General features: G+C 37.9%; 1 protein-coding gene across 1 annotated transcript in view; it reads left to right on the forward strand.

Annotated features, from left to right (window-relative positions):
* The window catches only part of EPRS1 (glutamyl-prolyl-tRNA synthetase 1), a 65,846-nt gene that overhangs the window by 14,245 nt on the left and 37,040 nt on the right, over positions 1–14,561 (forward strand). Inside the window, exons 7-13 of the mRNA XM_058533688.1 lie at positions 289–415; positions 1,110–1,302; positions 3,391–3,562; positions 4,997–5,230; positions 6,819–6,903; positions 7,820–7,879; positions 14,103–14,213. Coding sequence (XP_058389671.1) covers positions 289–415; positions 1,110–1,302; positions 3,391–3,562; positions 4,997–5,230; positions 6,819–6,903; positions 7,820–7,879; positions 14,103–14,213 — 982 coding nt within the window. The remainder of the gene's footprint in view (positions 1–288; positions 416–1,109; positions 1,303–3,390; positions 3,563–4,996; positions 5,231–6,818; positions 6,904–7,819; positions 7,880–14,102; positions 14,214–14,561) is intronic.

Raw genomic sequence — 14,561 nt, forward strand, 5'->3', positions numbered from 1 at the left:
GAAAAAGAAGATTCTCCTTAGTGTTGTAATATTTGTAAATAACTTGTACCTTTGTCAGATTTTGTATGTGAAATTGTTTCTTATGATTATTTTATAAATGTTGTAGTCTTTTTTCCTTCCTGTCAGGGTCAGATTTTCTATCACAGTACTTCTTGCTAGAGAATAAAATATGACTGGAGTACCAACTAGAAGGATTTTTGTTTAGTTCTCATCTCCTCAAGAAGGTTAAGTTTAAGTATTTAGTTAAAACATGTTAATGAGTTTCTCTGTGAAATGTTTTTGTTTTAGTTACTTACACATTGGGCATGCAAAAGCTGCTCTTCTGAACCAGCACTACCAGGTTAACTTTAAAGGGAAACTGATCATGAGATTTGATGACACAAATCCTGAAAAAGAAAAGGAAGATTTTGAGAAGGTAATTAAAGGTGTAGTGATGACCCTTTGTCAGAAAAGTTAATTAAAATTAGAGGGTGACCTGATACCTTCATGGTATGAAAATAAATTAAGTTTGTTCTCATAGCTGCTTTTTTTCCCCTCATCTGTGTATTCTGTGTCTGAGACCTAAGCCAAGAAATGTTGAGCTCCCATATGAAAAAACTTCAGTTTATTTTTTTCTTCCTCAATTGTTATTGAATTTACTTAAGTGCTATATTTTCATATAAGTACTAGTTTCTTAAATGAATTGGTCACTAGAGGCAGGTTTCCTTTTTGTCATATGATCTTAAGTTTGTGAATGAAACAAACATTAAGTAGGTATTGGAAAATGTGAAGATTTCCTAGCCTCTTATATCATCTTTGTTCAGAAGCACTGCAATATATTCAAAGAGAAGGTAAATAATTGTCAGTACGACCAATAATAACCAGCTTTTCCAGAGTAAATGGGAAGCTCCATCTTGAGATCAGCTTTCTCAGCTGAAAATTTAGAGGCTAGTATAATGAATGTCTTTTTTTTTTTCCTGATCTAATATCATACAACTTCCACAACCATTTTCAGGCTGTGTAAGACTGATGGTGTATTGTTACATTTGCCCAAATGCAGTATCAAGGATTGAAAGTGCACAAGAAAATGCAAAAGATAAACCGATGGTTATTTTGGATTCTTATTGCAGGTTATCTTGGAAGATGTTGCAATGTTGCATATCAAACCAGATCAATTTACTTACACCTCGGATCATTTTGAAACTATAATGAAATATGCAGAGAAACTAATTCAGGAAGGGAAGGCTTATGTGGATGATACTCCTGCTGAGCAGATGAAGGCAGAACGTGAGCAGAGGATTGAATCCAAACATAGAGAAAACTGTAAGGCATATTTTTTGTTTTTATGTTTTAATTGATATTCTTCTTGTATTCTGCTTCTTTAGTAGAACATGCTTTCTTTTCTATGAAAGATGCTGGTCTGAGACACATTTGGAAATGTGATTCATAGGTTAATTCATCTCTTAGAAATCTTTTTTCTTTCTCTCCCCTTTACATTGTTATTACTTTGTCAGCGTCACAACTTCACGTGAAATGTGTGTGCCCTGAGCATCTCACTCATTACCTGCAGTCTTTTGTGTTGTATTCGTTCCCTTTGAATGATTCCTTCTGCAACATTTTGTAGTTCTCTCAATTTAAATACTTAGCCTTTCCAAAATATTTGACCATAATGTTATTAGTACCCAAATCTTCCTTTCAGCATGTCCGTAAATGTGAATATAATATATAAGCTTGGTACTACCCTATATTGGTGGTCTAGTCGTTAAGATTTGGCACTCTCACTGCCTTGGCCCCAGGTTCATTTCCTCTCAGGGAACCACACCACCCATCTGTTGATTGTCATACTATGGCGGCTGTTTGTTGCTGGGATGCTGAAAGCTATGTCACTGGGATTTCAAATACCAGCAGGGTCACCCATGGTGGACAGGTTTCAGTGGAGCTTCCAGACTAAGACAGACTAGGAAGAAGGACCTGGCCACCCACTTCCGAAAAAATTGGTCATGAAAACCCTATGAGTAGGGACCAGCTGGGAGGTGTAGTGGTTAAGTTTGTGTGCTCTGCTTCGGCGGCCTGGGGTTCTCAGGATCGGATCCCGGTCGCGGACCTATGCACTGTTCTTCAAGCCATGCTGTGGTGGTGTCCCATATAAAGTGGAGGAACGTGGGCACAGATGTTAGCTTAGGGCCAGTCTTCCTCAGTAAAAACACAAAAAACTATGACTAGTGGTGGAGCATTGTCTGATATAGTGCTGGAAGGGGAGAGGATGGCACAAAAAGACTGGGCAGGGTTCCACTCTGCTGTCCACAGGGTCACCAGGGGTCAGAATCCACTCACTGGCACTAAAAACAACAAACTACCCTATATCTCTGAAATATCACTTGACAAAAAAGCATGTCTTTCTTATTCATTACTTGTCCCCTGAGCTTCTGAATTGGACTATTTTCATTCTGTAATTATGTTGTCAGAACTTCCACACTAGTATATTTAAATCTTGAGTGTCACATTTGGGAAGTATAGTAAATTCAAATTGTTACAGAAGTCTTTCTTTTCTTTCTTGCTTTCTTTTTTTAAGTTTTTTACATTTTCAAAGATAGTTAACAACTGGACTTTTAGACCTAACTTGATTCTTCGAGGGTCGGTAGAGTGTCCATCATATCTTCAGTAGTTTCCACAGAGAATCCTTAACAGTTCTTTTTTGTCCGTGTGGGGTAGGTTTTCAATGTTCTGACATAGGTAGGACCATAGTCACTTGGGATATAGAGTTCTTTTTTCTGGGATTAAACTTATATCACTATCTGTTTTCTGTTGTCTCATTTTCTTGGGTCCAAGAGTATCCTGCTTTCCACTGGAATGACCGAAGGGGCTTTCAGGGAGCCCACGGGCTCAGGCTCTCAGCCCGAGCCGTGTTCTTCAGACGGGCACGGGCTGCAGCGCCGACGCCTGTGGGCCCCATGGGCCAGGCCAAGCCGGTCTGTCCCCTGGGCGTGAGGCGGCAAAAGAACAGACTGCTTCTGCTTCACAGGCATAGTGTTAAATTGAGGGGTGGGGGCCTGTTGTGTCATGATGGGAAAATGGAAAACACTGGATGGAGAAACCTCGAGGCCTCATACTTCCACTCTTACCCTTAATCAGTACTGCATCAGTGGAATATATTGACTTGACTTCTTCTAAAACATTTATAGAGTACATTTCCTAAGTGTTTTGTGAGACTTCTTCATTGAAAAAACGATGCATTTACTCTTGGTGCCAGATATTGGAACTATTACAGTACTTTTAAACTAACAGAGTGTGCTTATAATATAAAACGGGAACATGAAATTTTGTATCAAATTACAGGACTATTAAAATAATTTGAATTCAACCAGGTTAGTAATACGTTAAATAAACCGTAATATAACTATCATTTTATAGCTATTGAGAAGAATCTACAAATGTGGGAAGAAATGAAAAAAGGAAGCCAGCTTGGTCAGTCCTGTTGTTTGCGTGCAAAAATTGACATGAGTAGTAACAATGGGTGCATGAGGGACCCGACGCTTTATCGCTGCAAAATTCAGCCACACCCAAGAACTGGAAATAAATACAAGTAAGTGTATCTCTTTCATTATGCTAGGTGGCTTACTGTGATTTTGCTTTGATGCTCTCTGTTAACGTGGAGTAGGTGCTGAATAGTCAAGAGACCTGGATCTTTGTTCATCCACAGATTAACTGGCCTTCGGTAAAGCATGTAGCCTGTCAGGGGCTGTTTACTCACCTATCAATTTGGATTATACTAGGTTATTTCTAAGATCACTCAATGACTGTAAAAGTCACCAAATCTGCCTAAAGTTGCTTTTTATATGTATTGATTACTTATTATACTGTAGTGTGTATCCTTAGATGAAGATACTTTTCTTCCTCTTATAAACTTTGGTTCTGCTGGACATAAATGTGATAGAATTGAAAATTTACAGAAATATGAACAATACAATAAAGTATCATGTTTTTTTTTCTAGTTTCAGTTAGTTTTCTGGATAACGTATTTTTTTCTTTAAATGATTACCCTCCTACCTGCCATTAATTTACTTTATAAAGTAACCATAGAATATATTTTCTTATACTTTGAAGAAGCCTACTACATACAAATGCTGAATTATAACTTCTGAAGAGATTGGTGAATGTAAATGATTGCCTAGTTAGCTAATGTGACTTTCTTTAAACTTGTGGATGTAGATGTGTGTGTCTGTATATAGACAAACACTTATGTGTGTGGTTGCATGGGTATATGTATTTCCTTCATTTTTAACAGGGTGATTGCTCCTTGTTTTACCAAGCAAATACTTGGAATACATTTGGGAAAGCAAATTTGGATACACGTTTTCAGTATCAAATAATTGCAAAGCATAATGCAGTAGCATTTTAATGAAGTTGTGTCTTAGAAATTAGAAGGTATAATGCAATAATATATCTTTTATTTTTATTTATTTTTTTATCGAGGTAACATTGATTTGTGTATTTTTTTGAAATTAAAATTTTGTGTGTGTTGTGTACATTATTTTAGGCAGAAATTGTTTTCAAGACTATTCTATCTTAAATGAAGTTTTAATTAACTTAGTAATTTTCTTCTCTTTTACTCGTCAGAGGAGGAAACACTATTCTTCTTGAATGCATTTAATTACAAAGTGTTAAGCTTAGGGATTTACTTGAGTGCAGTATTAAGATATTGAAAAGCTAAATTCCCTCAAAATTATTATGTATATTGTTTATTGCTTCCTACCATGATATACATTGGCCATTACAGAAATATGCCTGTAGAATTTGCTATGCCGATACCCAATTGTCTATTAAATTGCAAATTTGCTTTTTTTTTCTTTGTTTGAATATTAAGTGGGTAACTGATTCATTGTCTTCAAAGACTGATAAGGTTCCTAACTTGTGAAGAATTATATTTCAAGTTAGTATTACTGCTTATAATGCCTTATCTAAGATGGAAAGGTAAAATGCTTCATGTTGATATTCAAAACATTCCTTTTTTTTCTAGTGTTTATCCGACGTATGATTTTGCCTGCCCCATAGTTGACAGCATTGAAGGTGTTACACATGCCCTGAGAACAACAGAATACCATGACAGAGATGAACAGTTTTATTGGATTATTGAAGCTTTAGGCATAAGAAAACCATATATTTGGGAATATAGTAGGCTCAATCTCAACAACACAGTGCTGTCCAAAAGAAAACTCACATGGTTTGTCAACGAAGGACTAGTAGATGGATGGTATGTTTACTGTTACCTATATTTGAAAGGAAGTAAGGACGCGATATATCGGTGATTTTTAAACTACTTTGAGGGGTGGGGAGGATGGATGGGAGGAGGTGGAATGGGAGACCTGGAGGGTTTCTGGTCCTGGTCCTTATTTCATCCAATAGAAACGTGGCTGTGCCTGTCTGGTCCTTCATAGATCTGGTTACCACTCTCCACACTCTGCTGAGGCTCACAGGTTTTTCTTTTTACCTGGGTCCCAGGAAGGCCAAAATGCCCTGAGTTGAGGTGAACACATAAATGGTCTCTGCCTTGGTGGTGAAGACCCACCTTATGGAGCAGTTGCCTAGAGGATTCAGCACCTAGAAAAAGTTTGAAAATCTCTGTATCATGTTAATAACCTATATGGGATTTCCATGAGAAAGATGAATATAAAAATTAAAGTGATTTTGTAGCCATGTGTCATTGAAACCTGTTCAGATGGGTTACCATGTTTATAAGTCTGTTTTTTTACCTGAATTAACAAGAATGTGTATGCTAATTTATATGTCATCATACAATGGTGACATATGTTAAGTATTTGTTGAATAATATGTGTTTTATATTGTTTTACTCTGGAGCTGAATTTGACAAAAGGCAAGTTTATCTTGCACCCCATACAAAGGGTATTATTGCAAACTTACTGAAGTTTGCAAATCTGCAGAATATTAATAACCAACATGCATATTTTTCCAACCCAAAAGGCTTTATAAAGTATATTCATATGTTGATGACATGATACCATCTCTCATCTGATTCTCATGGTCACATGTAGAATAGGGATCATGAATGTTTGTTAAATAAAAAGCAAGAGGGGCTGGCCCGGTGGTGCAATTGGTTGGGTGTGCGCACTCCGCTGTGGCGGCCCGGGGCTCGCTGGTTCAGATCCCAGGCGCGCACCGAGGCACCACTTGTCCGGCCATGCTGTGGCGGCGTCCCATAGAAAGTGGAGGAAGATGGGCATGGATGTTAGCCCAGGGCCAGTCTTCCTCAGCAAAAAGAGGAGGATTGGCAGATGTTCGCTCAGGGCCAATCTTCCTCACAAAAAAAAAAAAAAAGCAAGAATGTTTTAATGCTTGGATTTTCCCTATTTCAAGATGTCACTTTTGTGTCTTTTTTCAAAAGTGCTTTTTACTGTTTCTAGTAGTGCATTTATTTTACTGAGCAGTACTTGACTGCCAAGCAGTTTTCCTCTTCCATGAGCTTGGGCTCACTGGTATTGTTATCTATTCAGTCAGTATAACCGGCTCTTAGTCCTGATATTTAACAAGCTGTATATACAGTCATGTGTTGCTTGACGACAGGGAAATGTTCTGAGAAATGTGTTGTTAGGCGATTTCGTCATTGTGAGAACATCGTAGAGTGTACTTACACAAACCTAGATGGTATAGACTGGGCTATATGGTACTAATCAAGTGGGACCTCCATCATATATGTGGTCCATTGTTGACCGAAACATCATCATGTGACACATGACTAATTTATTATTCATTAAGGTATTTTGTACTCTCTGCATCTACACATTAAAAAAACCTTGGTACTTAAAAATTTCTCTATTTCCCAGGGATGACCCAAGATTTCCTACGGTTCGTGGTGTCCTTAGAAGAGGGATGACAGTTGAAGGGCTGAAACAGTTTATTGCTGCTCAGGTGAATTAGAGTTTCTTTTCCAGCTTCTCTGTTTGAATTTTCGAGTGTCTATTAATATCCCTTTAATCTTTTTTTTTTTTTTTAATAATTTTTATTTATTTTTTCCCCAAAGCCCCAGTAGATAGTTGTATGTCACAGCTGCACATTCTTCTAGTTGCTGTATGTGGGATACGGCCTCAGCATGGCCGGAGAAGCAGCGCGTCCGTGTGCGCCCGGGATCCGAACCCGGGCCGCCAGCAGCGGAGCGCACGCACCTAACCGCCAAGCCACGGGGCCGGCCCATTATCCCTTTAATCTTAATTATTTCTGTTGTTCTTCCTATTCCTCATTTGTTCCTTATAATGCAAGATCAGAATGGTTTTTTTTTTTTTTTTTTTGTGAGGAGGATTAGCCCTGAGCTAACATCCGATGCCAGTCCTCCCCCTTTTTCTTGAGGAAGAGTGGCCCTGAGCTAACATCCCTGCCCATCTTCCTCTACTTTATATGGGACGCTGCCACAGCATGGCTTACCAAGTGGTGCATCGGTACGTGCCCGGGATCCGAACCTGCGAACCCCGGGCCGCCAAAGTGGAGTGCGCGCACTTAACCACTTGTGCCCCTGGGCCAGCCCCAGAATGATTTTTTAAAAAAGGAATATAGTTAGCATTGTTTGTAATAGTGGAAAATTGAGACTGTCCTAAACTCCTAAGCTAGGGTTGGACAGAGGCAGCTGTAGTATTTTTACCCAGTGAAATATGACTGTTGACTCCAACTATTCAGGGTAACCAGATTAGTTTGTACATATTAAGTGTTATATTCCAATGGAAGTAAACTTGCAAGTATTTATTGGATTTATCTTTTCTTATATGCTTAAGTCAAAGAAACTGTTCTGTTAATACTTCTTGCCCTTTAAGTCATTTTATTATTGTTTTTCTAGGGCTCCTCACGTTCAGTTGTGAACATGGAATGGGACAAAATTTGGGCATTTAACAAAAAGGTATATGTTTTGACTCTTGGTCCTCCTTTCTCATGCCTAACTCCTGAATAATATAATACATGTAGAATTCATTAGTGTGCTCATGGTAGAGAAAATTTCATGAATAGTATTACCATTTTGCAGACTTCAGGAAAATGGAATGTTTTCCTTTTTTAACATGTAAAGAGCATTAAGCCTATTAACTATACCAAAGAAATAACAATGATTAAAACAAACAAACTTGGAGTTATGGGGAATGGTAACAGTTTTTTCCTTAAATCTTTTATGAACGCTCTGCATTTCATTTTTCTGCTTTCAAGCTGCGAGCTCTCTGTAAGAAGGTATTACTTAATGCTTTTATTTGCCTTACTTAGCACGTAGCTTTGAGCATATTACATGTTATAACCTGAGATGTTATACAGCTTTGAAGCACAATCACATTTATATAAAAGACTTGCTTATACAAACTCGTTGAAAATGCATTATTCCTAGTTTAAAAAAAAAAGTCCTCTGCTTTTCTTAGTGGCAAAGGGAAGATTTGGCTAACTTCATTCTACTGTTCCCTTGTGTACTGAGAGGACATGAGAGTTTTAAAGTTAACGTTATTTCATTGAGTTGTATCGAAGGTTCATTAATTATAATTCCTGTGTCTTACTGAATCTAGCTTTTTTTTTTTTTAACTGTTTCTTAAATGAAAATCAAATGAGGAATACTGCATATTGACATTGTTAATTACTAATTAGAAGCAGATGCTTAGACACTATAATAAGGCAAATCGTTAAAATGCCGTGTTTTAAACTATGGTTTCTGTGATTGTGTTCTGTACATTCTTTTTTGGTATTGCTGCTTGATTGTGCTGATGCCTTGCCTCAAGAAATAGTTGTTTGTCTTGCATGTGTCTTGAATTTATTTTATTTAGTCTTTTGTGTTCAGTCAGTTTTTCGATACGTAAAGGAATATTAACTGGTTCTTTCTGTTGCTGCAGTTACTAAAAATAAATACAAGTGGAATTTACAGGTGAAGTTAACATTGGTGTACTTTAATAATCCAATTTTTAAAGGTTTTAAGTTTTAATAAAATTATACATGTACACTTAGCTCAAATATATGAATTATTTCACTATACTCAGTTCCATAGGGTCTGTTAAGATTACAGCATATTCTTGTATCTTCTTTCCTTCCATTATATCTCCCTAGAGAAATAATTTTCAGCTCTTTTTGGTAATTCTTTTGGTATTTATTGCCCATATATCTAAATGAGATACGTGTATTGCTACTTGTTGATTTTTTAGTTTTAGGCATTGTCAGTTGACTTCCCACAGTGGAAGATGAGGATTTTAAGTCTCTTAACTTTTTCTCGTAACTTGTTAGTTTTCTTATAGTTGATCATCCCTCTCTCCCTTTAATTTGTTTAGTTTTCTGATTCTGTCTTAAACTCTCCAAAAGTTGTCAAAATTTCCTACCAGAATGTTCACACACCTCAGGTTTTTTTTCAGTTTCATCTTGGAGACATGTCTGCCGGAGCCTTCTGTGCTGCTCTGATCTGATCTAGATTAGTAGCCTGTTAACTTCTAAAGCCACAGCTGTCTTCCCAGGTCAGTCTTCATCATCGTCTTGGGAATTCCTTTTGCTTTTGTTCTGCAGTAGATCATCTGGTTCTTGGATCTTTCTTCTCTTTTTATTACCTTCTTAGTTTGCTCTACTGTATCCCTTGGTAGTTCCCTGAGAAGGGACCTGGGATGACTAAGATTTTTGAGACCATCCTTGTATATGACCTGTTTTTTCACTTTGAAATTTCATGATGATGTGCTTTGGTATGGGTCTGTTTTCATCCCTATCCATTGGAAGAACATGTAACTTCCAGTGTGGAAACTCATTCCTTTAGTTCTGGGAAATTTTCTTGAATTCTTTCTTGTTCTTTCTTTGTTTTTTCTCTACTACGCTTTCTTCTCTTTGGAACTCTTTTTGAGCAGATGTTGAGCCTCCTGGACTGGTCCTCTAATTTTATTTTTTCTCTTATTTTCCGTCTCATCTTTTGGCTCTACTTTCTGGTAGATCTACTCAACTTTATCTTTCCACCCACCGTTCTGTTGAGTTTTTCATTCATCCTGTTGTTTTTCCAAGATTTCTCTTTTGTTCTCTGAATTTTCAAAATAACTTCCTGTTCCTGTTTCATGGTTATAATATTAACATTAATAATATTTTTTTTCTTGTAACATCTCTTTCCTGTAGGTTGTTTATTTTGGTTTTTCTTTCATATGTTTGGTTACCCTTGGTTATCTGCTCATGTTCATCATGGGAACTAAAAGAGTGATTGGAAGCCTAAGAGGAAGAGTTGGGCTTGTCAACTGAGCTTCACTGTAGGATGACCTGACTGGGCCAGTTAGGTGGAGAACCTCCATGTCAGAAACTTTATATTTTATCTCTTGGATTAGGCAGTTTTTCCAGAGGAGTTTCTTTTAATCACCTGCCTGAAGTGTGAAGGCCTGACTGCCAGGGCTTTGGATCCCAAAGGGGGAAGACTGCTGGGAGCCTTTACCTCCAGGATCTTACATTCACTTCATCCCCTTGTCTCAGTGCAGGACCCTCACCTTCAGCTGTTTCCAGTGTCTGCTGGAATCTAGACACCCTCTTTTTCACAGAGTAAACTTCCATTCTTTTGTGGGGGTAGGGGAGAGTTAGTTGCCTGATTGTATGGAGCAGAGAGGGGTTTCCATATGTTTCTCAGCTTCCAGAATTTTGTTGCTGTTATTTCCTCTCCTATTCTACTGATTCTTCTGGATTTGTGCCTTTAAACAAAACCAGGCACTCCATGTCTTTCTAGTGGGGATGTGGGAGGGAATGAAAGGAGATGACTGTTTTTCAGTCTGCTTTGTTTATCCCTCAGTCTGTGGGATCTTTCATCATTAAGCACCATCTTAAAAACAAAGTACAGTTTAAAATTTTGATTGGTAGTAAAAAGGAACTCGTTCTGATCATGTACATTTTTTTTTTCTATTGCTGGCCTTCCTGCCATCTCCCTACACTTCCTTAACTTTCTCATTCCCTCTGACCCTTGAGGTGCAGATCTCTTGTTTAGGATTCATGTCGCATTGGATCTCTAATTACTGCTTTGTTACTTTGTAGCTTGCTCTTTCTTTCCAAACTCTGCAAATAAAATTTAAGTGAAGCATCAGTGAACTGAATTTAACGCCATGGCACTGTGAAGTAATCATTAAGCACAGAGCTAAAACATCATTCCTTGGACTCTCTTCCACTCTTAGTAGCTTAGCAGTTTTTTTTTTTTTTTTTTTTTTTGTGAGGAGATCAGCCCTGAGCTAACATCCGCCAATCCTCCTCTTTTTTTGCTGAGGAAGACGGCCCTGGGCTAACATCCCTGCCCATCCTCCTCCACTTTGTATGGGACGCCGCCACAGCATGGCTTACCAAGCAGTGCGTCGGTGCGCGCCCGGGATCCGAACCAGCGAACCCCGGGCCGCCGCAGCGGAGCGCGCGCACTTAACCGCTTGCGCCACCGGGCCGGCCCCTAGCAGTTTTTTAAAAGCATCTTCTGCCAGAAGACAAGGGGATTAACTCCACATTAGCTAGAGCTCTTTAATTACATGCTTCTTTGGAGAAAGAGCTTTATTTACAGGGTATATTATACATCGTAAAGAAGAGAAGGGAGAAATAGATGAAGGGGACAATGAGATGTGGAGTGGTTAACAATCTCAATATCCCTCTGAAAATACTATGATCTTTGTTTTCTTAGCCTGACTTTTCATCTTGATAGGAAACTAGTACATAATTTTTTTGTATCGTAATTAAATGGAATATATATAGTTACATTAAAAAATCTACCTTGATACTAGTAGGAGACATTTCAATAGCTTACTCTACATAAACCTCACTGATTTTCTTCTTGGTTTTATGTAAGTGTTAAGATTTAAACTTTTCAGTCAAGGCGGAAGAGTCACAGCTTTAAGATGTTCGTTGCAGAGCTATTATTTGCCTCCATCAACCTTTATTTACTGCTTTAATTTTAATATTTGTGTTAGTGTTTCAGTGGTATGATAACATAACATTTTTTCCCTCAACTCTCATCCCAACCTCTTTGCATCTGTCCCCAGCTAGTAAATTAAAGTATGTAGAGGCTTCTCTCCCTGCCCCCCAAATAAGGAAAGTCTTCCTTCACATGAACAATTTTTCAGTAAACCCCGATAAATAAAAGGGTAGGTATTCTGGTTGAGGTGTGTTAAGGGGTCTAGCATCCTGTTCTCTTCAGTCACATGCCTATCCTTCCCCTTCTGCTTGGTGTCTACTAGGGCAACTTCTTGAAATCCTTAGGACTTTTAGGAGTAATTTGAAAACCACTGATCCAGAGATTTTTAGAATTGTACAGTTTTAGAGCTGAAAGAGACTTTTTTTTTTTTTTTTTTTTTTTTGGTGAGGAAGGTCGGCCCTGAGCTAACATCTGCCAATCCTCCTCTTTTTGCTGAGGAAGACTGGCCCTGGGCTAACATCCATGCCTATCTTCCTCCACTTTATATGGGACGCCACCACAGCATGGCTTGACAAGCAGTGCATTGGTGCGCGCCTGGGTCCCGAACCGGCGAACCCTGGGCCGGCGCAGCGGAGCACGCGCACTTAACCGCTTGCACCACCGGGCTGGACCCTCTTAAATCTTTTAATCCAAGATTTCCCCAACTTGTCTGATCCTAACCATCTTATGGAATGCTTGTTAAAAATAGACTTTCAGGCTTTACTTAAGACCATTAGAATTGTAAATCCTTAGGGTTAAGTGGCCTGAAATTTGTGCTAGCTAGTACCCTAAGTGATTATTATAATTAGTCAGGTGTAAGAAACAGTCTTTTACTCTTTTTGTCAGTTGAAGAAAGTGAGCTGCAGTGAACTGAAGTAAGTTTCTCGGGTTGGGTTGTCTAGTTTTCGTTTCTTTAAAGAAATTGTATGTTACTGGCTTAAATACCGAACTGAGTAGTCACAAATGAAATCTGTGATCATTAGCCTAATAGAAGCTGAAAGAAGGAATCCTTAACCTAGTAAGAATGACCTTGCAACCTCAAAGAAGGAAAGAATCAAACAGTAAATTTAGAGAGAGGCTGGTACGAATTTAGTACCACTATGACATATAGCAGATGAGGAGTAGCAGACAAGGGGAAGTTAAATAGATTTTCAAACTTTTATAAGTGACCCTCTGGGGATGGTTTCTTCTCTGAGTTCATTCAGAATTTCCACAATATCATTCCTTTCAGAAGCTGAAAAATACTATCAAAGCAAACCAAAAAACCAACCGAACAATGGCAACAACAAAAAACCCAATACAAAACAAAACAAACCCAGCTAGGTTTAATTAGCCACACCACTATTTCCTGCATCCTTCCAATGGGAAAAAAATAACTTCTGTTACTTTACTTCCCTATTTAACTCTACATTTGCGTCTGTCTACAGTTTTCTTCCATATGCTTTGTTTAGTGTCTAAACACTGCTGTTGTGCTTGGTCATCATGGATAATTTTAAATTGAACAGTGAAGTGAGAAAAATACATCAGATCTAGAGGGGATGCTGCTATTGCTTTGAAGGTAGAGTAGGTTAGAGCATAATGAGTACCACCATTCATTCAGCTAATCTGCAAATATTTATTGATGACCTATATGTGCCAGACCCTTGCTAGGTACTGGGAATACAGTGGTATCTATATGTAGAGCATGCAGACCAGTAGAAATAACTTATTTATACTTTTAATCTATAGAATTGCCTTATTATAGTGACCTATGCTATTTTGCTTTTGATGGTGATATGTTGCTTAACACTGATTATAGAAAATGATACTAAAACACATATGTCTATATTCCTTCAAAATGGACTTCTCCAACAGTACAAAATTGGGTATCACGTTTACCAGTAGGATTCATATGTAACCCCACAGGATAATTTTTCCTCACCTTCTAATACCAGAATTAAAAATTATTTTAAAAATATTTCCAATATTCTGCTTTAACTAATTGGTTTCTTTTCACCTGTCAGTAGTTCTTGGGAAGGAACTCTAAATCCTTCACGTAGTCTTCATTTCTAATTGTTTTTCTTTTTTCTGCCTGACAGTTAAATGTTAAAGAGTTAGCAGGTAAACCCAAAAATTAGTAAATGCAGTAACAAAGAAAGCCAGTTACTATTCCTGTGCTATTATTTAATTTATGAAGTTTTAAAAAATATCTGAATGTTGTAACACGAGGATGCGTTTGTTGCAGGTTATTGACCCAGTGGCTCCACGGTATGTTGCATTACTGAAGGAAGAAGTGGTCCCAGTGAGCATCCCTGAAGCTCAGGAGGAGATGAAAGAAGTAGCCAAACACCCAAAGGTCACCCTGCAGTTTCACCAGTGGTGTTCTCTCTATCAAAATATGGAGCAGGATAAAAAAAGGGAAAATGTGTTTTGGTGGCAGTAGCATGGTTTTGGGATCATTTTTTACCCAACATTATTTGTCAGGATTTAATACTAATCGAAGTAAATATTTTTGTGAATTTCTTGCTGAAGAAATTTATTATAGTAATAATTCACAGCATATCGCACCAAGCTATATACTCAGTTGGTACCTATTTTTTATTCTGTAGAGATAGCATATTAGTATATAATAAGAGTTTATCTCTTGCTGGAGTCATTTTGAAGGATGAGGTATTATAATTCATGCTCTTATCTTTATCTGGAA

This window comes from Diceros bicornis, chromosome 38 (assembly GCF_020826845.1).
Source record: "Diceros bicornis minor isolate mBicDic1 chromosome 38, mDicBic1.mat.cur, whole genome shotgun sequence".
NCBI lineage: Eukaryota > Metazoa > Chordata > Mammalia > Perissodactyla > Rhinocerotidae > Diceros > Diceros bicornis.